Source organism: Microcaecilia unicolor, chromosome 2 (assembly GCF_901765095.1).
Source record: "Microcaecilia unicolor chromosome 2, aMicUni1.1, whole genome shotgun sequence".
In the NCBI taxonomy this organism is placed as follows: domain Eukaryota; kingdom Metazoa; phylum Chordata; class Amphibia; order Gymnophiona; family Siphonopidae; genus Microcaecilia; species Microcaecilia unicolor.
Genome location: NC_044032.1, coordinates 102782250 through 102806528, shown reverse-complemented (window position 1 = coordinate 102806528; position 24279 = coordinate 102782250). Strand labels below are relative to the sequence as shown.

General features: G+C 41.7%; 1 protein-coding gene across 1 annotated transcript in view; it reads right to left on the bottom strand.

The window, feature by feature from the left end:
• The window catches only part of NDUFAF2 (NADH:ubiquinone oxidoreductase complex assembly factor 2), a 267607-nt gene that overhangs the window by 83779 nt on the left and 159549 nt on the right, over positions 1-24279 (bottom strand). The window contains exon 3 of the mRNA XM_030192281.1: positions 95-135. Coding sequence (XP_030048141.1) covers positions 95-135 — 41 coding nt within the window. The remainder of the gene's footprint in view (positions 1-94; positions 136-24279) is intronic.

Here is a 24279-nt window from a genome sequence, read left to right as displayed (position 1 = left end):
TCAAGTCCCTTCCCTCTTCCCCTTTAACACTGTTCAGCATTTGAGTCATCAAGAATCAAAAATGGTACAGATCAAAGTAAATTTATCCTCTTACCTCAATAGTGGGTGGGTCCTCACGTTTTCGTCTAATCCAAGCTGTAAAGAAAAAAAGCAATAGCTATGATGAAATATTTGACAGGTCTGGACATTCTCGACTGACATCAATAGGTTTCTCTAATAAGGATGTGCATTTGTGAGCACACATTCAATTTGCTTTATTACCTAAAAATTTTAAGTGCACACATATCGAATGTACTTGCACACACCTATAAATTCAAGTGCATACAATTGATCTGTACACAAAATAGTTCTTGCGCACATACAATGGTGGTGTAGAATGAGTAGAAATAAATTGATTTTTTACTCATTCCAAAAGTACAAAGACTAGGGGACACTCAAGGAAGTTACATGGAAATACTTTTAAAACAAATAGGAGGAATATTTTTTCACTCAATTAATAGTTAAGCTCTGGAACTCTTGCCAAGGATGTGGTAACAGGGGTTAGGCTTATCTGGGTTTAAAAAAGGTTTGGACAAATTCCTGGAGGAAAAGTCCATAGTCTGCTATTGAGACAGACATGGGAAGCAACTGCTTGCCCTGGGATTTGTAGTATGGAGTGTTGCCACGATTTGGGTTTCTGCCAGGTACTTGTGACCTTGCTTGGCCACTGTTTGGAAAACAAGATACTGGGCCAGATGGATCATTGGTCGCAGTATGACTACTCTTATGTTCTTAATATACACACAGAAAACAAATGTGTGATGTGAATAAAAGAAATACCAGAAAACTGTGAAAAATTTGTTCTAGCTGTACACATCCTTATTGTTTAGTCTATTCCATACTTTTCACTAGGTGCAGCTTGCCACTAGAGAGTTGCACGGGGACAGAAATCTTACCCATCCCCGCCCGTTCCTGCTGGAATCTTACCCGTCCCCACTGGAATCTTACCCATCCCCATCCATCCTCGCAAAAATGTAACCCATCCCATCAAGATTTTAACCCAACCCCACCCATCCCCGCAAGATTTTAACCCATCCCCACCCATCCCCGCAAGAATTTAACCCATCCCCACCCATCACTGTAAGAATTTAATGGTACATAAAAGAAAATACCAGTCAGCTCCCTCAGTCTCTCTCTGGATTTGAGCCACAGCACTGTAAGCAAGGAAGGAATGGAAGCTGAAACTTGGAACACTCTGGTGTGCACATGTAAGATTTGTCTCTGATTTACTGGCACTGTGTGCTGAGAGGTCACCACATGCACGCGCCAGTAGGTCAGGTGACATCTGATGCTCATGCCTGTGTCAGAGCTGAGGTCTGCTCATCAGCTCGGGAGCAAAGAGGATTAATTGTAACATAGTAAGTGACAGCAAATAAAGACCTGAATGGTCCATCCAGCCTGCCCAATAGTCAGACTCATTATCAATTCATGATTAAATCAATGAGTGTGATATTATATACTTGATTATGGTCTTTCTTTTGTGTTTCTGGAACATAGACCATAGAAGTCTATCTGGCCCTATCTTTATGTTCCAACTGCTGGAGTTGTCGTTGAAGCCCACTCCAGTCTATGCGTCTTCTCATTTGTGGGACTCAGATCGTAAAAATCTGTCCAGAACTGTCCGTATGTTCCAGCCACTGAAGTTGCTGTCTAAGCCCTTTCCAGCCCATCCTAAACCAGACTTCCATATATTAGACACAGACCATACAAGTCTGTCCGGTATTGGCCCTAGTTATTCACAGCTAGAGTCGCCATCTAAGCATTACTTCACACATCCACACACATGCAGCCATTTAAGGTTAGGTTTTTATAACTTCCATTTTCTAATGATCCTCTGTGTTCATCCCATGCCTTTTTGAATTCCATCATCATTTGTGTCTCTACCACCTCCTTAATGGAAAATTTTCCACATTTGTGCTGTTAAAGCAAGGAGGAAGAGGAGGAGGAGGAGACAGCACTCAAAGAACTTGATACTCGGTAGATGATAGGCTGGTGCAGGTGCAGCTTACACTTCCACGGGAACCCCGCAGAACTGCTTCCATCCCCGCGGGAACCCCACAGAACTGCTTCTGTCCCTGCGGGAATCCCGCAAACCCCATTCCCGTGCAGCTCTCTACTTGCCACATTAATTTTTTTTATAAGTGCAAACTAGAGGAATGAAACAGAAATTAGGCTATATTTTCAATCAAAGATAAACACATTGAAAATATAATTAATATTCTTATTTTGTGTTTATGGAAAGAGGCACATGGTTTATTTCCATGAAGAAGCCTGAAATTTCCCATTGTGTCTTGAAGCCACCTTTAACCATGTCCATGATCAGAACTCTATTTACAACTATACCTTCAGAAATAAAGTGAGTTTTATGGAACAAGGCACATTCTTTCCATTATATAATCCTCCTGTCCATACCAGGATCCCAAGCAATATCTTCTGCCCAAAAGGGAAATGCATTGCTCCTTTCACGGCTTCTAACAATAGCGTTTTCAGTCAACCAGCAAGGATCACTATTGCTTTTAGAGAAAGTTTTTCTGGTACAGGATGGCAAGACCCAAATCCCTGCTGGCTTTAAAGACATCCATTACATACCTCAGTTTTTGCAGAGAGCACAGTACATCATGCTCTGCTTTTAGTTCCATCAGCTCTTTAATTCCCTTGCTCCTGGAAGTTGGAATTTCATCATGCCTTAGTACCAGTGGCAGAAACAATAGACCCACTGGCACCCAAAGGACTTTAAACATAAAACATAAAATATGAAAGCAAAGGAGGACTATAAAAACCATCTAGTCTGTCTAGCTTCCTTTTATACTGCCATAGGCTATGTTTCATCTCTAACCTTCCTTTTAACACAAGTGGGAATGTTCTAGGATTTAAAAAAATAAACATCTTTGACAAATAAAACTATAAACAAGTGGGGAAAGCTATATAAATATGTGGGAGAATGTATACCTGTGTTGCCTGTGGGTTGTTGGGTGTACAGGTATGTGTGTGTAGGTTGTGGTTGCATATTTGTGTTAGTATGGGGCAGTTTGTGGGGTGGTGGGGAAGTTGCAGCAGGTATTTTGGGGGGTGTAGCAGTTTGTGGGGTGGTAGAGCATTGTGAAGTTCTTTTTTTTAAGAGGGGGGAGATAATTGTTCAGTGTGAGAGCAGTTTGTGGGGTGGTGGGGCAGTTGCAGGGAGTATTTTTTTTTTTTTAGTATGGGGCAGATTGTATGTTGGGGACAGTTGTAAGGAACAGTACTTAGGAGATAGGGCCAATTCAGGAAGAGGAGATAGTACAGAACAGGGTGAGGCAGTCTGAAAGTAGGAATTAACTGCTATGTTTCAATGTATATAAATTTCTAGGGCTACAACAGCTGGAACTTCTTTTTCCACAGAAATGCACTAGGCCATTTTTTTTTTAAATGGAGAGGCAATGGGACCCCTGGTGAAAATTTGGCTATAGAAAAGGAGGCATTGGAAGTAAACTGGGCTTTGTAAATATTCCAGTACTACCTGCTGGGGATGCTGATTCAAATTGAACATCAACCCTCAAATGGCTGGCCAAACACATCAAATGTACAAATAACTTCTTAGTGGTTCTTCAGCTTTCATCTCTTCCCGTCACATATGGCACTGGGGAGGAAAGATCATCAAAATACAAATGACCTTTCCTGAGATATATCCCCCAACTGAAGCAGGTGCACAACTAGGGATGGCTGAGTTAAAGGGGAGCATATATGAAGGAGGACATAGAAGAACCCTGGTCCTCCTCAAACGCATCCCCTCTTAACCGAGCCAGGGCTAAGGAAATCAACCAGGATTGTGGTTTAACCAGGAAAAATAAAAACACAGAGTTGGAGGAAGTCAGGGAGGCCCAAAACAGAAGAAACAGCCCTCCAGATTATGCCTCCATTGTTTATGTACAAGGAAACTTTTGTTTCTCAGCCATGGCTGTCTGTAGGACAGACTCTCTATTTCGTTTGAGTTAATGTCCTGAATAAATGGGTTTCTTTGGTTAAGCAGTTTCAGCTTTCTTTTTTTCAGGCCTTCCAGAGGCACAAGACTCAAACACTCACCAATGAAATCACAAAGATCACCTTTTACTTGGATTCTAGATAAATCATAACCAGAATATTCTTTTTATAAAATTTTATCCAATTTACTGTTGACTTTAGTGGGTTAGAATGAGCATCTTAACTGGCAAGATATTCAATATTTTTATCATTTTCTTACAGAAGAATTGTTTCTTGCAAAGGTGGTTAAATTTATTTCTTGCTAATATAATAGAGGATGCCCCTTGGTTTTGTCTATTGCGCTTATGGGAGAATAGATAATCTTAAACATGGGCTACTGTTAAGTTGGGTTATTTTAGTACAGAGTCTCATTGCATGAAATAGGACCCTGTGCTAAAATAACCTGACTTAACAGTAGCCCAAATGTATAACTCCCCCCCCTTAGAATCATTCTTTGTAGCTCTGGTAATATACATTTGGCCTTTTTGAGAATGGATGCAAAGACTCAATCCTATGCCAATATAACTATTGCCTTTTGGGATTGAATGATTTAGGTACATTTCTATATGTGTGTTTTCTCAAGAAAACAGGGATAAGAACATCATATCAAATACATAATGTCAAATAGAAAATTCACTAAACACAATTTTATTCTCTTCATAAAATTATTAAACCTATCTATGCTTTATGATTCCTGGATGTTTCAAAGACGGCACTGAGCTGAGAATATGTTGGGTAGAAGTGTAGCTTAGATTATTGCTAATACAAATATAACCCCCCCCCCCCCAAAAAAAAAAAAAAAACACAGTGAGGCTATGAATCTATTCCTGTATCTTAAAACAGTCTAATTATGCTGCCATTGCTAATTGTATCTGTCTGATATTTTCAGAATTACAAACCCTTGTTATGATGCTACCTTTTGCTTGAGTGGAGTTTAGAAAGATAACTGGACGTTTTATACCTTGAGACCCTGGCATTCTTTCATCAGTGCTTATTTGCATCTCATTAGTATGCATGGGATTTTCAATGAACTTTAATACTCTTACTGGCACATAATGCACTGTAATGAACGTAAAAGTGAGCATGCAAATTAAGACTCCCATTAATCACTAAATGTTACAAGTGAAGAAAGACAGAGGCAGCAGGCTGTAAAATGCTGCATGAAGCATGCACCCTGAATCTCCATAGCCAGAGAATGAATGATATTCTTTCCAAAGTATCATGACTGGAGGTAGTGAGAGAGACATTCTATTAGTGAATACTGGAGAGAGCTATTCTTCTATGAACACCACAGAGAGGTAATCACATATACACATCCTAGACATTTTGCACTGGAGAAACATGTTTCTCAAACAGGATCAAATATCATACATGCAATGTAAGAGATTCATCTACTCACAAAACCAGCTTCACATTAAGTCAAATGCTTGTTTTATGAACTTAAAAATTTAATGCTACAAAAGATGATGAGTCTAAACATTTGCTTTGATTTTCTAAAATAAATACCAAAATAAAAAAGAACTAAAATGCAGTAAAATTTTGCAGTTACCATGCGTTAGTTGCAAAAATTAGCACACAGTAAGTGCAAAGCCTGTGCAGTAAATGCAGAGGGTATGTCCAGCATCTGCCTTTCATTTATTGCACAGGCACTTACTGCTTGGGTGCCACATTATATTGCACCCCAGCATGAAAGCACCTGTGGTGTTCGACTACTCCAAAACATAATTAAACACATCACTGCTGCAGCAAAGCCCCACCCCTCCCAGCCTTTTGATTCCTCTTGTACACTTCCCCTTCCCATCTCATCTGACACCCTTACACGTCCGACACTAACTTGACAAGCTCGCACACATCTAATCCCCCTGGACACATGTTTCTCTGACATTCAATTCCCTACCAGTCAGAACCCCCATTCCCCTGCCACTTACTCCCAATATGACCCCCCCTAATGTCTAAAACCCCATCCCCACACAAAAGCACCAAACCTCCCCCACCCCGACCTACCAGATGTAGAAGGAATCAGGTGTGTGCAACCCCAAAATTTTAGTTTTGTTTAGTTTCCTGTGCTGTTTACAAGAATTTTCGTTTTACACAGTTTTGTCTCTCCCCCCCCCCCCCCCCCCCCAATTTTGGTGGTAATGTTTAAATAATGCACACTATTCATGAACACTGCATAAGAATGCACATTATTTGTGACAGAGGAATGAAACTGCTAGCACAGCAGCAAGATAGGTTGCACAAGCACAGATCGTGGAGTGGGGTGAGGTCAGGTAAGTTAGGCTGTGTGTGTGCAAGTTAGAATCCAGGCACTAAAGACTTTATTCAATTGAGTTTGTCTCATTTTTATAATGAAAGGACATGACATGCACTGCAGCCACCCTATGATCCAAAATCTATAAATATGCCTTAGCTGTGACTTCTGCCAAAGTCTGTATATGGTGGATATGCAACATCAAAGAATGTTGTCTATCTGGTCGCTGAAATGCCTTCTCTTGTACTGTGACTAGAATGGCCCCAATGAAAAACAATCGATTTGTAGGATCTAAGTTTGATTTCTGAAAGTTGATTATGAAGCCCAGACTAATGCAGACACATTGTCTTATTCCTAAAGAGTATCACAAGATTCTCTGAAGATGCTGCCAGTCGTCGCTTGTTGAAATAGGGAAAATCCAGATGGCCTTACCTGTGAAGATGTGCAGCTTTAACTAAAAGGCATTTGGTAAAAATATTTGGAGCCAACGCACAGCTGAAAGGGGAGGACTTTGTCTGCAGTGAACATGGACAGGAATGCAAGTACATTGTATATATATATCTTTAAGATCTAAAGTGTACAACCAGTCTTCCTTCCGTAGCAATGGTAGAATTACTCAAAAAGTATTCATTCTGAATTTCTCTTTAACAAAAGAGGCAAATATCTCAGAGGTCCTGGATGGGGCAGAGGCCTCCTGTTTTCCTGGGAATGAGGAAGTATCTGGAGTAGAAGCCTTGGTTCCCATCACAAAAAATGACTGGGATTGTACTGTAGGAGATAAATGACATCTTATGCAATAGGTTGGTGTTGGTCATCTTAGGATAGTTGCACAAGAAACCTCAAAGTCGGCTCCTATGCTCACTATGCCAATGCCCTAGGAATTCATGGTAATTTGCTCCCATTGGCCCAGAAAGAAGTGAACCAAACCCTCTAGTCACTAGTACAACACCCACCAGTTTGGTGTGAATATCTTCATGTGGACTGGAGGCATGTAACAAAGCTAGATGCCCAAAAATCTGTGGCAGAAGCTGAGATTCTGGGACATGCATCATAGATGATGTACACCATTCATAAGATGAGATCTGCATTCATCAGTTTCTGCTAAGATATTGACAAGTTGTGACTGTGCTTGAGATAATAGATTGGAGAAGGTCACCTATTGAAAGATGGTGGAAGAGTTTGACTTTATTGAAAGCAAATGTTGGTTAGACTTTATATTTCATTTCTTCTATTGGAGAAAGTATAATCACGCAGCATCAGTGAAACTGTAGAATGATTTGAACTAGGTGAAAGAGAGATCAGAGTCTCTCTTTTGAAAATGAGCCCTAATTGATATGATGTTAAATTCAAAAAAATGTTTTGTGCTGCATGAGGAAATTATCTGAGAATATAAATTGGGGTGTTCAGTATATTATGTTTTTGGCCATTTTACAAATTATATCTGATTCATTCAGTTCTGAATTTGTTTGAGAAGGCGACCCTATGCATCATTATTCAAGCTCTCGTAATTACCTATCTTGACTATTTTAACGCTGTTCTTAAAAGTCTCTGTAAAAGAGAAATCAGATGACTACAGCTAATACAAAATGTCACAGTTAAGTTGATTTCTGTTGCTAAAAGGTTTGCTACATGAACCCTCTTCTTAAGGCCAAACACTGGCTACCTAATGAATATCGCATAATCTACAAAATTTACACACTATATTGGGTTACCTCTGTTCTTATCACAATATTTGACTCCCTATGCTACTTCAAGGACACCCCATTCTATTTAACAGAATCAACTGGTTGTCAAATCCTTTCAGCAAATCTTGGATATATTTCAGGACTCCATGTTTAGGGTTGTTGGGGCCTATGATATGGAATAATCTTCCATTATATTTAAGGCAGGAAAAGTCTTTTCAGAAATTTAAAAGCTCTCTCAAAAACTATTTCAAAAGGCTTTTGATACTTAGCTTTTTATTAACTTCTGTGTTAGCACTGCATGTTTGCAGTTAGGCATGGGAGGCATAGGAGCACAGAAGTCAGGTAGTGACTCGTCTGTCTTTCTTCTTTGATATATTCATTCTCTGTTTTACACTGGTGTGACGTTCTGTATGCTCCATGCTGCAGTGGGGGCAGGGGAAATTTGCCTGAGTCTGTGTTATTTTCCACAACTAAAAGTTCAAATGGTAAGTTTAGGGGTGCATTTGGACTGCACTTTATCTTTGGAGGCTCAAATTTCATCTATAGTAAAAAGCTGTAATTTTTATCCAAGACAGTTGAAACCTCTTTGGCCTTTTTATTTTTCAAAAGAGAATTTTGAGCTATTGTTCATTCATCTATACCTGATAGACTGTATTGTTGTAACCTTTTATATCTCAGTCTACTTAAGCAGGTAGATTACTTACCAGTGGTGAACTTAAAGATTGATTTTGCCTACTTTATTAGACCTACATTGACTAAGCATAGAATAGAAGATTAAGTTTAAGGCATTACCATGATTTAATAAGACCTTTCATATGAGTGGCCCTGTCTATTTATAGGAAATGTTGAAATGCTATCAACCAAGCTTCAATGATTTGGTCCCAGATGGAGAATAATGTTAGAACTCCCAATAGTAAGGAATGTTAGCGAGAGTATGTATTCAAATTTGATTATTTTCTTTGTGTCTAGTCTGTAGAACAGACTCCTTACACATGCTGAGTGGGGCATGATAAAAGCATTGGCAAATAGGAACCTGCCTAAGCATTTAGCAGGGGCCCTCTCAGATGTGTAATTCAATGGCTCTCAAGGCAGATTCTTGTCCTAAGTCGGGGGTGGGGGGAGAGGGGGAAATGAAGAACCACAGCTGTCCACAGAGTTCTGTCTATTCTTCCTGCACCATCTGCACTGTCCTCCAATGAGCAGTAGGAGTCTGAAAACAGTGCTTCTTATCCACTGTTTCCTTATCTGCCGATTCTCCTGTGCAATTAGAAACAGACATCCCCATCTGAGGAAGTTTAAAGTTCATTTATGCTATGCCAGGACTCGGTCTCTGGTGCTGAGGGACTATTAGCTTTTAGACAATACCCAAAAACAATTATTTGGTAAAAGTTAATTCATTTATAGTCCACTAATACCAATCACATAGTTCATAGTGGATTACAACGAAGAAGTTAGACTACATTAAATCTAGGATATAACAACAGTAATCCAAAGTTGCCACAGGTATTAACATCACAGTTGTCAATAAACTTCATACACACATGTATTCACTAAAATAGCTGCAGTATATTACTTCCTAATATAAAACGTCTTTAATCCCTTCTTAAAATATCATAGCTAGGAATATGCCTTAGTTTAAATGGCAGGGAGTTCCATAAGATAACCGTCTGATATGTGAATAAACAGGTCAACAATTTCCTTGAGGTAGTCTACCGAGGACTTGGAAAGGAAAAGGAAAATGAACTTCGATTATTATACTGTTGTCCTACATTTGAATTGCATACAAGATGTAAGCTCTTCGAGCAGGGACTGTCTTTCCATGTTAAATTGTACAGTGCTGCGTAACCCTAGTAGCGCTTTAGAAATGTTAAGTAGTAGTAGTAGTAGTAGTAGAAATAATATATTAATACGCATATTAATTCTACTGCTGTAAGATAAAAAGAAGGAACTGGCAACATAACTGTCCAGGACAAGACTTTGTTCTTTTATGGAGTAATAGGAGGCTGGGGGGATAGGGTTAATTTGAAATTGGTGTGGTATTGTGTTAACATTTTTTATTGTGAGCTCCTTTGATATTCTTTTTGAAAAACAGCATAGAAATTTATTGAATAAACATAAAAAGGTTTTCTGTAGACGTATAAAACTTAAGCAAAGTGCACTGAAATGACAGAAACAGAGAAACATGACAGCAGATAAAGGCCATATTACCCATCCAGTCTGCCCATCCTCTGTAACCCCTAATTCTTCCAGTTCCTAAGCGATCCCACATGCTTATCCCATGAGTTTTTAAATTCTGGAACAGTTCTAGACTCCACCACCTCCACCGGGAGGCCATTCCACGCCTCCACCACCCTTTCTGTGAAATAATACTTCCTTAGGTTACTCCTAAGCCTATTCCCTCTTAACTTTTTCGTATGCCCCCTCATTCCAGAGCTCTCCTTCATTTGAAAAAGGCTCTCTTCCTGTACATAAATGCCCTTGAGATATTTAAACGTTTCTATCATGTCTCCTCTCTCCCTCCTCTCTTCCAGCGCATACATGTTGAGGTTTATAAGCCTGTCCCTATCATTTTTGCATTCAAGACTGCTTACTAATTTCATAGCCGCCCTCTGGACCGACTCCATCCTGTTTATATCTTTCCGTAGGTACGGTCTCCAGAACTGCACGCAGTACTCCAAATGAGGCCTCACCAGAGACTTATACAACGGCATTATCACCTCCTTTTTCCTGCTGATCATGCCTCTCTTTATGCACCCAAGCATCCTTCTGGCTTTGGCCATCACTTTTTCTACCTGTTTGAAAGCTTTAAGGTCGTCAGACACAATCACCCCTCCCCAAGTCCTGCTCTTCCTTCGCACACTGAAGCACTACACCCCCTATACTGTACCGTTCCCTCGGATTTTTGCGACCAAGTGCATGACCCTGCATTTTTTGGGATTAAACCTTAGTTGCCAAATATTGCTCCATTCCTCTAGCTTCGCTAGGTCCTTCCTCATGTCATTCACACCCTCCAGGGTGTCCACCCTGTTGCAGAGTTTAGTATCATCCGCAAAGAGACAAACCTTACCAGACAGTCCTTACGCAATATCGCTCACAAAGACGTTAAAAAGAGCCAGCCCTAGGACCGATCCCTGCGGTACTCCACTGATGACCTCCTTTTCTTCAGAGCAAGCTCCATTTACCACCACACTCTGTCTCCTACCATTCAACCAATGATAAACAGAGCAAAACATGCTGAGGTCAAATGCATCCTGAATGTTTCACTGACTTAAAAGATAAAAACAAATATATATTTCTTAAAGCATAAGCTGCATAAATTCAGTAATAAAATAAGAAAATTTGAAACGCCGATATGTGTATGTATATCACACAAATTAAATATAAAAATGGGAAGGTAGAAAGCTGAAGGAAGATCTGACTTACCAGGTTTTGTGCCATAGGTGAGTGGCACAACTGGAAGCGTGGTGCATTTAAAAAAAATGTGAGTACCCCATGGTGTGTGGCCACTTGCCTGAAGGGACATGCCCAGCGGTGCGGAGGAGTTCTAGTGATTCTCTTAAAGATGGACTTTGAAATCATTTGATAAGTATGTATTTATACTGAAATAGGTAAAAAGAAAGGAAAGGTTAAGGAAAATCCTGCATCTGAAGCTGGGAATCTTCAAAGTCCCATGGACTCCTTTGTGATTCCTCAGGTTGTACCAGGCAGGGCTCCCCCCCCCCCCCCCCCCCCCCATCTATCTTCATTACACTGGTGACTTGTGAACATCAGGAGCAGATGAGGCTTCCCTTAGTCTGGTAGCTCACTTGCTGCCTCTCTCACCAGCTACCCCCCCCCCCCCCCCCCAATAGCACAGATGAGTTTGTGGGACTTGTGGATCTCATAAGGCCATTTAATTCCAGATTAATTAGGAGTGGAAAATAAGAACACTGGTTGTTCATTTTGGTCTTGGATTCTATGAATCTATTTGTTGCTACTCCCATATCTTGCTGGAGATATGAATATTGCCATTCCATTGCCAACCCCCTCTGCCACCCAGACAGGTCTCATTTAAAAATCTGGTGTTTAATTGCCAGAATGGAGAAGACTTTTCTAGATGTTAGTCCCAGTTCTGTTCATTTTCTGGTCAAACAGTGGCCAGGTTGTCAGCAGAACTTGAAGTTGATGTTGGGAAAATTACACATACAAGGGTAATATAATAAATCTATTCAGGCAGTGACTCAGGCTCTGTTTAGAGAGAATAATGAACTGGAGAATAAATTGGAGAGACTCAGTATAATAATTTGATACTTTTTAATTTTTGCTTCTTTGATTGATAACCCTAGTAGACATGTTTAAAAAAAAGTCATACAGGTATTTTAGATATTTTACATTCAGGTTTAACCTTGTTAAATGTTGTCTCGCTCTACAGCCTACTGTTAGGCCAGTGGTTCCCAAACCTGGCCTTAGAGGCAACCCAACCAGTCAGGTTTTCAGGATACCCACAAAGAATATTCATGAGAGAGATTTGCATGCACTGCCTCCACTGAATGCAAATCTATGTGGGATACAAATGCAATAAATAATAATCTATCTCATGAATATTTTTGTGGCTATATTGAAAACCTGACTGGCTGGGGTGCCTCAAGGATCAGGTTTGGGAACCAGGGTGTTAGACTCTTTGAAAAGGCATGGGGAAGAAGTGGGTAATGTTGATATTGATTCCGATTCTTTGATTTGCCTGCCTGTCTGGAGAAATCCATAGAGGAGACCACGAACAGAGCTATATTGGTAGTTTCCTGTCTGCATGCCTCTGAAAGGATTAAGATTTTGAAGCAATCTTCGTGACCACAGAATATATGTCTTATATTGCTGATCCCTAATGATAGTCTCATAGTACTACTGCTAGTGGTCACTCTTCCATATAAAAGCAATTTGCCCTTATAAGGGAAGCTGACCATTACTGACAGTACATGAGATTAACACGATAGGTCAGCACTGCCATTTTTAAATTTGGAGTTGAATAGGGCAGAAGTGAAAAAGGGACCACACCCACACTGACTAACTAAATCACAAGGGATCATCTCCAGGTAAGTCCCAGGGGTGGAAGGGAATGGGTGGGTGGGTCTGAGAGCTAGGGACAGATAAATCAGGTCTTGGGTTTGGGGGCAGAAAAGCTACCAAATGAACTGCTTAAGGCAGATTAGGTTTAACTCCTTATCTGGGTCCCAACCCTGTATTTAGTCAGGACCAAGATGTGTGTGTTATCCAGGTTACAGATGAACATTAGGCAGGACTCAGATAAATGTCAATTGCCAGCACATGCTTGGATATGCCCAGATGTCTGGACATTGCCTGACATTGAATATCTGGGTCTAACTTAGCTGGTGGTGGCCAGCATTTGAAAAAATACTGACGGCTACCAGCTGAATATTGATCAGATAGTTTTTTAGACCATCCAGAACATATGTCCCTAAAATCTATACTCCCCAGTATCTACATATGTAAGTAGTGGCATTATAAAATCAGATTTACATATGCATGCAATTTACACGTGTAATATCTATTACAAGCATATATGCTGTGCAAACCCTTCTAAAATGACCAATATCACTAATCCTCGTTATGAACTGAACTGTGCAAACATATTAGGGATGCTAAATAGATGTGTAACTCTGGTCTTGCCTCAAAGTTCTGGGCACCAGCTAGCTCTCTGGGTCAGCACCCAAACCAGGGTCACAAACAAAAGTTTTATTGTTACTGGAGCTGGGCGCAGGTTGGGGCCAGAATAATTCCGGTAGGCTGTAGGGTTTTAAGCCTCACCTTTTACTTAATTTCTTATCATTCCGGGAGCAAAATACTTCACACTCACTCCAGAAGAAACTCTCCATTCCAAGATTTGTATTTTATGCAAAACCACAGCTTTTTTTGAGGGGGTACTTGTGGGGTACTGAGTACCGGCACCTTTTCCATTGTCTGCTAAAATTGACCCATGATCCCCAAGTTTTAATGAAAGAGCTCAGGCTCTACACACAATTCTGCCTTGTCATAGATTCTGTGACTGGTTGCGGGGGGGCCTGGCTATTGTGGGGTGGGTCCCTCAGTGATCACCCCCATCCTGAAGGGTGGCCTAGCATTTGAATACCCGGCAGCCTTTTCGCTAGAAAAAACACACTGTGCAAAACAGAACTTTACTGAACTGTTTTGCCAACAGGCAGATATCAAAAACTTCAGACCTTCCCAGTTCACTGGGTATCAAACCAGTTCAATTTGCTGAAAGAAGGTTCTTTTTGTGCGAAGACTTGGTATAAATCCTAACTACTCAATTGGTAGTCTCTTTATGATCCTAGGATATTTATACATTTATAGCCCACCAGTCCTCCAATACCCAGCCTTTCTGGCAGAACTATCCAAGGCTATGCTTGCCACTTCTGTTGTGGCAAGCTGTCCCGTTGGGCTACTACTACTACTACTACTATTTAGCACGTCTATAGCGCTACAAGGCATACGCAGCGCGCACAACATAGAAAAAATACAGTCCCTGCTCAAAGAGCTTACAATCTAATAGACAAAAAATAAATAAAGTAGGCAATCAAATCAATTATGTGAACGGGAAGGAAGAGAGGAGGGTAGGGTGGAAGCGAGTGGTTACAAGTGGTTTACGAGTCAAAGCAATGTTAAAGAGGTGGGCTTTCAGTTCTAGATTTAAAGGTGCCAAGGATGGGGCAAGACGTAGGGCTCAGGAAGTTTATTCCAGGCGTAGGGTGCCAGCGAGACAGAAGGCGCGAAGTCTGGAGTTGGCGTAGTGGAGAAGGACAGAGAGAAGGATTTATCCATGGAGAGGAGTGCACGGAAGGGGTGTAGGGAAGGACGAGTGTGGAGAGATTCTGGGAGCAGCAGAGTGAATACATTTATAGGTTAGTAGAAGAAGTTTGAACAGGATGCGAAAACGGATAGGGAGCCAGTGAAGGGTCTTGAGGAGAGGGGTAGTATGAGTAAAAGCGACCCTGGCGAGAAGATGAGACGGGCAGCAGAGTTTTGAAACCGACTGGAGAGGGGAGAGGTGACTAAGTGGGAGGCCAGCAAGAAGCAGATTGCAGTAGTCTAAACGAAGAGGTGACAAGGGTGTGGACGACGGTTTTGGTAGAGTGGCTCGGAAAGAAAGGGGCGGATTTTACGGATGTTGTAAAGAAAGAAACGACAGTTCTTGGCGGTCTGCTGGATATGAGCAGAGAAGGAGAGAGAAGAGGCAAAGATGACCCCAACGTTTCGAGCTGAGGAGACAGGGAGAATGAGAGAGCCATCAACAGAAATAGAAAACGGGGGGAGCGGGGAGGTGGTTTGGGGGGGAAAATGAGAAGCTCGTTTTTGGTCATATTTAATTTCAGGTGGCAGCAATGTCAGACAAGCAAGCCTGAAACTTTGGTTTGGATGCAAGGTGAGATATCAGGGGTAGAAAGGTAGATTTGGGAGTCATCTGCATAGAGATGGTAGGAAAAGCCATGGGATGAGATGAATGAACCAAGGGAAGAAGTGTAGATAGAAAAGAGGAGGGGACCAAGAACAGAAACCCTGAGGTACGCCGACAGGCAGAGGGATATGAAGTAGAAGAGGATCCACCAGAGTGAACACTAAAGGTGCGGAGGGAGAGGTAGGAAGAGAACCAGGAAAGGACAGAGCCCTGGAATCCAAGTGAGGACAGGGTATCGAGAAGTAATGCTGTGATCGACAGTGTCAAAAAGCAGCGGAAAGATCAAGAAGAATGAGGATGGAATATTGACCTCATGGATTTAGCCAGTAATAGGTCATTGGAGACTTTAGTAAGCGCAGTTTCAGTTGAGTGGAGAGGTGCGAAAACCAGATTGTAATGGGTCAAGAATGGCATGTGAGGAGAGAAAATCAGAGCAGCGGCGGTGAACAGCATGCTCAAGTAATTTGGAGAGAAAAGGAAGGAGGGAGATGGGTCGGTAATTAGAGGGACAAGTAGGGTCAAGTGAAGGCTCTTAAGGAGAGGTGTACCACAGCATGCTTAAAGGCAGCAGGGACAGTCGCAGTGGAAAGTGAGAGGTTGAGAATGTGACAGATAAAAGGAATAGAGTAGGAGAGATGGCATTAAGAAGGTGGGGTGGAATGGGATCAGAGGAACAGGTGTACATTTTGAGGAAGAAAGGAGAAGTGTAGTTTCCTCAATAGTAACTTCAGGAAAGGAGGAAAGGGAATGAGGGGAAGGAGAGAGAGGGGAACGGACTAGTGGAGGGAGAGGTGGTGAGGTAGAGAAAGCAAGGTTTATCTTTTGAACCTTGTTGTGAAAGAATTCAGCAAGGGTCTGAGGAGATAATGAAGGGGGAGATGGGGGAGGGGGCACCTTGAGGAGAGAGTTCAATGTGGTGAAGAGAAGTCGAGGATTAGAGCCAAGAGAGTTGGTCAGTTGGATATAATAATCCTGTTTGGCACGTAAAAGAGCAGATTGGAAGGAGGTCAGCATGAACTTAAAGTGTAAGAAATCAGCAAGGGCCCGAGATTTCCGCCGAGGCGTTCGGCGGAGCGGGTAAAGGAACGTAGGTAGCGATATTAGAAGTCAGCCAAGGTTGGGGTTTTGTACGCCTTACAGGGCGGGTCATCAAAGGTGCAAGAGTGTCTAAGGCAGAGGATAGAGTATTGTTGTAAGAAGAAACAGCCTCGTTGACAGACGTGGATGGTGCCACAGTAAGGAGGAGGTTTGAAACATGGGAGGATAGAGATGAAGGTCAATATCGTGAAGATTCTAGATAAATTAGATAGGATAGGACGGGACTGGGAGGGAGGAATTTAAGTGTGAAAGTTATAAGATGGTGTCAGAGGAAGGATGAGCAGAGGCAAGGAAACTAGAAGTGTGAACGGTTTGGAGGAGAAGATGAGATCAAGACAGTGACCATTTTGATGAGTGGGGGAGGTGGAGCATAGTTGGAGATTAAAGGACGACGTTAAAGCGAGTAACTTGGAAATATAAGAGTTGGAAGGATCATTAGCAGGAATATTAAAGTCACCAAGATGAAGAGGGGGAGGAAGGATCATGGAAGAAGGCACGCCAGGCTGTCAAAGTCACTGAGAAAGGATGAAAGGGACTTATCAGGGGACGAATAAATGACCGCTATTCGAAGAGGGCAGAGGAGAGAAAAGGCGGATAGAGTGGACTTCAAAGGAGGAAAAAACAGTGAGATTGAGGTGGAAGAAGGGGTTGAAATCTGTGAGGAGGGAGAGAGAGTAGTCCAACACCGCGCCCCCACGGCCAGCAGGGCGAGGAGTATGTGAAAATAGATAACCGCCATGGCACAGGGCTGCGACTGAAGCAGAGTCCATCAGGGCAGAGCCAGGTTTCTGTTCTGGAGGGGCGAGCAGTGGAGGTGACGCGAGATAAAGAGGTCCTGGATATAGGGAGTTTGTTACAGATAGAGCGGGCATTCCATAGGGCGCAAGAGAAGGCAGAGAAGAGGAGGGGAGTAGAGGAATAGAGATGAGGTTAGAGAGGTCACGGTGAGATCTGTAGCGTTTGGCTAATCGTTGGTGAGGAGGGCCAGATTGGGATTGATGTCACCAGCTGAGAGTAAGAGAAGGAGTAAAAGAGAGCGGAGGAGATAGGAGAGGTGTTGGCCACGAAGGCGTCGAAGGCGAGAGGTATTTAGGTGGAATGGGAAGGCAAATGGAGGGAAGAAAGAGACGGAGATTAAAAGCCAAGAGGGGGAGGAAGAGGGTAGGAGAGAATGTGAGGTGATGAAGTCAATGGATGGGAAGTGAGTTCCTGTAGCGGAGAGAGGAAGGGGGTGAGGAAAAGATAGAGGGACAGAGCTAGGAAGAGAATGTGAATAGGGCCATAAACGATTAAGGTACTTTAGCAACTGGAAAAAAACGATTAGATAGAAAGAGAAAAAATGCCCCGCGCGCCGTTAGGCGCACGGCACCTAGAGCGGAGGCTAGGCCCTGAGTGGATCGGGGGTGGACCTGGGTGTCACCCCGGAGAAGGCTGTAAGGATATGCAGATGAGCTGCAAGACCTCCACAGCACCTGAAAGGCAGCCGGTGTAGAGGTGGGCACCTCTCAGCTGAGGAAAGGCTTACCAGGGGTTAGGACGAAGCCAGCATTCCTCCCCTGAGGGTCGCCCAGCTGCCGGACCCACTCAGACTAGACAACCTTGTCTGTCTTTCCTCCAGAGGTACACTTATTCCTGTCCGGCTCCTAGGCTGGGTTAACTCTTTCTAGCCACCCAGTCCTTACACTCCAGCTAATGCTTTGTTTTTGTGATATTTGCTGTGGTTTCTTTTTTGGTGTGATATTTGTTGTGTTTGAGTAATATCTCTTTGATGTGCATGCCGTCTTTACTTTCATTTCTGGATTTCCTTTCCCTGTTTCATTATTGTATGTAAACTACTTTGACCTCACCTATCTAAAGGAGGTATATCAAGTAAAGAAATATACATAAACAAAAACCTCCTATTTAATCAGCCTTACTGGGCCTGCCCAGGACACCCTCTCTCCTTACGGGTCCTGGCGGAGGTGAAGGCAACCAAAGACTACGTGCTCACTAATCCTATCCCTTTTATAACCTTCTAACTCCACCCCAACTATAACATCTATTGTCAGTCACTCTTTACAAATCCTCCTTCTGGACTGGGCTTGCTCACTCCCATCCATGTTGTTCTCCCTCCCCCCAGTGACTCTGGAGAGTTCTACAGCAGGTCTAGCAAACCCCTGAGGAACAAACTCAATTTACCAGGGGATTACAGATATAATTTAGAGATCTTGAGGAGACTGAAAATAAATGTCCACAGGTACAAGTGTTTTAGAAAAAATGTTGGAACTCAGCACATTCTTGGGCTACAGTGTTGCATTTAGAATTGGCACCCAAAGATATGGAAAAGGACTTTGACTTTATCTACAAAAGTCTACCCAATTAATAATCTAAACACAATTTCTATTTCTTCATAGAGAATACATGGGTGAAGACAAGGGTGATAAAGTCAGGGCCTGATATTCAAAATGAGTTAAGCATTTGCCTGCAGCAATAAACACTTAGGGGTAATTCTCAAAAGGAAACCTAAATTTAAGTGCCAGGACATAACACGCTAAGCGTCGATTCTATATGGGCAACTGCATGTGCAACTGCCATTATAGAATACGTCCATATTTGCACACCTAACTTTCAGTGCAAGAACTTAAGAATACAAATGGCAATCACATGCATAACTGCTAATTAGTGCCAATTAGTAGCAAATATAGCCAATAACTGATTGTTATTTAGCAGCTAATTTTTAAATTAAGTTAGGTTTGCTACTGACTATTCTATAAAGTGTGTGCAACTTTGCACTCTTAAGCATAATCTGGTGCACAGGTTTACAGAATTAGGAGGTTAAAGGGCAATTCTCTAACTGCACATCTGTAGTTAGGTGCTCCTGGCATGAATAAATGAAGCACACAAATGTCACTTATGCGCACACGGACCTTAAGTGCTAGTCTATAAGGAAATGTATAATCGCATGGGGCATGATTCTATATATGGCACTTAAAAAATCCATTTCTGCCTAAGCATATTCTGTAAGCAGCGCCTAGATTTAGGTGAAGTATATAGAATTCACTTAGTTGATATCCCAGCACCTAGAACTATGCATGCCCATTTACACCAATGAAAACATGGCCTAAATCCCTGCGCATAGATTTACACGCAATGGGCCATATTCTATAACTGCGAGCGTAAATTTTGAAGCGCCCACAAAATGCCCATTTCCCCACCCCTAGCCACGCCCCTTATGAACTGCGTGCATTACAATTTAGGCGCAGTTCATTCCAGAATACAGTTAGCAAGTTCTGCACGTAAATTCTAATTACTGCCAATTAGTGCTTATTGCTTAAGTGCTGTAATGCTGATTACCTTTTTAAGCCAATTAAGTTAAGCACATTATGGAATACGCCTGGATTTAGGCGCAAATCTCTAGATGCGATATATAGAATCCAGCAGATGTTGTGTAACCTTAAGGGGGAGTACATGTGGATGAAGCATGGATGGGTGAGTCTCACATGCACAATTTACAGAATACAATAAGTAATGTGTGTTGCTAGCCTCACATAGGCATGGCCGTTTAGACTTGCAATAGTACTGGCACAAATGGGTGAACCTATATTAGGTGCTCTGATGCAAGTTTGCACTAGTGTTTATAATGGAATCTGGGCCCCCTAGATGCTGTTAGAGAATACGCACCTCCTGTGCTACATTGGGGCACCTACATCTAAGCGTAGCAACGTACCCAGGAGTTTTTCACAGGGGTACCTTCAAATCAGCTCTGCTCGAGTGTATGTCCGGAGAGCGGCAGTGGTACTCATAGGCTGCCTGCACCTGCACTGGGACTTTCTCCCTGAACCATCCTGCCCTTCACAAAACAGGAGGTTGCATCAGAAGGGGCAGGATGGTTCAGAGAGAAAGTCCTGGTGCAGGTGCAGGCAGCCTATAAGTGCCGCTGTCCGGGCGAAGACTGGAGCACAGCTGATATGAAGCATGAGCGGGGGGAGGGGGGGCAGGTGGGTGGGTGGGGAGAATTGCGTAGCTTTGCAGGGCCAGGAAGGGAAGTGAGAGATGTTAGACAGTTTATCTGCATTCCATTGCCTGCCCTCCACCATGGATAAACTGTCTCATAGGGGGTGCGTATGCAACACACTCACCTTGAATGGATATGCACTAAGAGCCCTTTTATACAATTGCCACCTAATTGCTTATGTGTCCATTTGCAAGCACTTCTACAAGTAAAATTGGGCCATTTAGCCTGGTAAATAATGGTACTTCATCTGTAAAAAAAGGGGCCAGCTTTAGGGCAGGGCAAAAGCGGAGCCAGCATTTATATACATAACAGCAATATTCTGTTAAATACAAGGCCTACTTTTAAATAGACAGATTAGGCATGGTCACTGATCAGATGAATATTCAGATGCACTAATTAAACAGATAGAGCCACTAAATAAACTAATAAAGAAGCACCAGTTTCTATACCTTTATAGGACCAGTTAGCCCTTAATCTTTCTGATTCCAACTTTGTCTGAATTCCAAAACAGAAAATTCCTAACAGTAACAGAAATAAAGAAAGGACTCTTCTGCAGTATTACAGTATTGCTTAGTTTGCAAATCACTTCTTTCTCAGCAGGTTCTCAAATCATCCATTTTTTAATATCCAATAATTATTTTTACTGTACCAGTTCTAGTGTTTCTTTCATCACTGTGTTATGTGAACTCATTACCTCCCAGGTAGCATTAGAGACTGAAGCTTCTACACACCAAGATGGCTCCCTTGCTATCTCCAGTAGATGCATTTTTAATTGGCATCGCTTGTCAGAAAAGTCAACAGGTGATGGTATTAAAAGACCAATGAGTGTCGAGAAATACTAGAGTCTATTTGTACGCTCTTCAGTTTTGAGAGACTTTCTTCAATAGCTACACTTACTGTATGTTTGATTTAGAAATATATCAGGGGCTTCAAGACACTATTTTTAGGAAATGGCAGAATCAACTAGCTATGATTAAAATGTTTGCTTTTTTTAAATTCAGTCTTACTATAGCGTTTCTATAACTGTAAAAAGAAAAATACTTGCAAAATACAAAAGAAAAAATAAAGAGAGGAGATCAGTTTTCCCATTTCTGTAAAAAGCTTTTCAGTTAAAAATAGACTCAATTATATATGCATACATTTTATCTTCCCTCACTACACAAAGCTTCAATTCAATGTCAGCAGCCTCTGAAAAAAATTATTTTAATTACAAGGATGAATGAGGGTGGCTCCAGGAATGCAAATGTGGCTAATAAAACTGAGAATTAGCTACACTTGTTCTTCTATTCATTTTCAGGTCAGTGGATTCATAACCTCCATGGTTTTCTCAATTTCTATTATAAATCTGTTAGATGTTCCAATTATCTACTTAGAACTGCTCTCTAACCTTCCCTATCTCTCTTTCCTGCAGGGTTCCCAAATATTTACCTAGACTTGAAACATGTGTTGCATCATAAAATAACTATATTTATATTTCACCATGTCTCCTTTCTGACAGTCTGTATTCACTGCCATTCTTCTAAATACTGTAGACGTGGACAAAGCGTAAAGTACCAATGACATTTACCTGAAATCATCTCACTAAAAAGAATCAGTAATTATCTAAAGAAAATATATAGTCACTATTATATCCCACCCATTGCAAGAGCTGGATTTAAGATTTCAATGTCCATAGGCAGGTGAAGGTTAGGGTCGACCCGTGTTAACGGGGGCAGAGTCCAAGGGAACGGGATGAGACAGAGCCTACGGGGACAGGGACAAACTTTGTCCCCCGTATCATTTTCTACTTTGAAGCCAGTGTAATGAACTAGACTGTTATTTATGGTTGAGTGATGCAGACGATGATATTTAGATTTATTTTTGAAAAACAGCAAACATATTGGCCACAACTAGTAAATTTGCATGAGGGATCCTATATATTCCTGCTACTAGGACATCTTCTAAGAAGCCATCTTCTATTGCAGGAAGGGACTGTAGAAGACAGGAGAACTACACTGAATCCTGAGATTGTTGATGACATATTCATCCACAGATTAGAAAATCATAACAGTGCTTCGTAGGGCATATTTCCTCCCCTGCTAGGGCATACAGAACAGGTTGAATTTTGTACCTACTCTCATCATCTGTTATCATCTTTAAATCCTGCACACCAGACCTGAACCTACATCCCAAGCATCATCGCTTATTTGATATTCTAAGTCACCATCACTCAGAAGCATATCCTAACTGGAAAGACTCTAATTTTCTGAATGATCACTTTTGGTGGCACTCTGTACTGCAAAGTCACAACTTATTTATTTATTTGCACTTTGTTCACACTTTTTTCAGTAGTAGCTCAAGGTGAGTTACATTCAGGTACACTGGATATTTCTCTGTCCCAGGAGGGCTCACAATCTAAGTTTGTACCTGAGGCAACGGAGGGTTTAAGTGACTTGCCCAAGATCACAAGGAGTAGCAGTGAAATTTGAACCGGCCACCTCCTGGTAACTTGAAATGGCTTCTGCAAAAATTATGGGTCATGCACAACAGAAATGTTCCATATGGTCTCCTTTGTCCTCTTACTTACAATGCTCATGATTTTACACTCAACATACTATACTGCAATAAATCAACACACTTACTCTTCTACAGATTTTTTCAATGTTTAATATTACAAGGCACCATATTACTCCACTAAATGCCCTGGGAACAGCAGTTTTAGTATTTTCAGTATTTTTACATTACCTCACTGTTGCATTTTTCTCATTACTAATATTTTGAGTATCTTTTCAAGATGGCACAAGTTTAGGTCTTTTACTGTCCACATTTATAACTGGTACCGTTAATAATACCATCATGTGCGATGTATTCTTGTATTCAATTTCTTGTACATCACTGATTCAAAAAGTGACCTGCATGCTGGCAAAGTGTGTGGTGGCATGGAGCTGGCATAATTTTATGATAACAGAGACTGACTGATGATCACCAAGAAATAAGGGAGTTGGGAAGGCTTCCAGGAGCTTTGGGCAACCTTGTAGTTGTATTGGGTAGCAGCAGTTAAGACAATTCTCTCTCTCTGTGTGTGTGTGTGTGTGTGTGTGTGTGTGTGTGTGTGTGTGTGCGCATGTGTGTTGTAGAGGCTACCAGTAAGGCAAACACAGTAAGCCTGTGATTCACAGCTGGCACATTAGCCTTTCTTCAACTACATGCCCAACTCTCACAAACTTATTGCCGGCCCACCTGCATTCGGAGCTCTCCTCTTTATTTATTTGTTACATTTGTATCCCACATTTGTAGGCTCAATGTGGCTTACATAGTATCGGAGAGGGCGTTTGCAGACTCCGTTGTGAACAAATACAAAGTGATGTGTGGTAAGATAAAGTTCATGTGGCACAGCCACATCAGTGTATCGTATAACAGAAGAGTTGTGGTATGTCCATTACGTACTTTAGTTTTGTTGTGTTGCAGATATCAGGCATTTATGTTGGATCGGCTGGGTATGCCTTTTTAAACAGGATAGTTTTAGTATTTTCTGGAAGTTTAGGTGATCGTACATAGTTTTCAAGACTTTTGGTAATGCGTTCCACAGTTGTGTGCTAATGTAGGAAAACTGGATGCGTAGGTTGATTTTTATTGAGTCCTTTGCAGCTTGGGTAGTGCAGATTTAGGTACGTTCGTGTTGATTCGGATGTGTTTCTAGTTGGTAGGTCAAGTATCCCAGGGCTTCACCGTAGGTAATTTTGTGAACCAGAGTGCAGATTTTGAAAGCAATGCATTCTTTGATTGG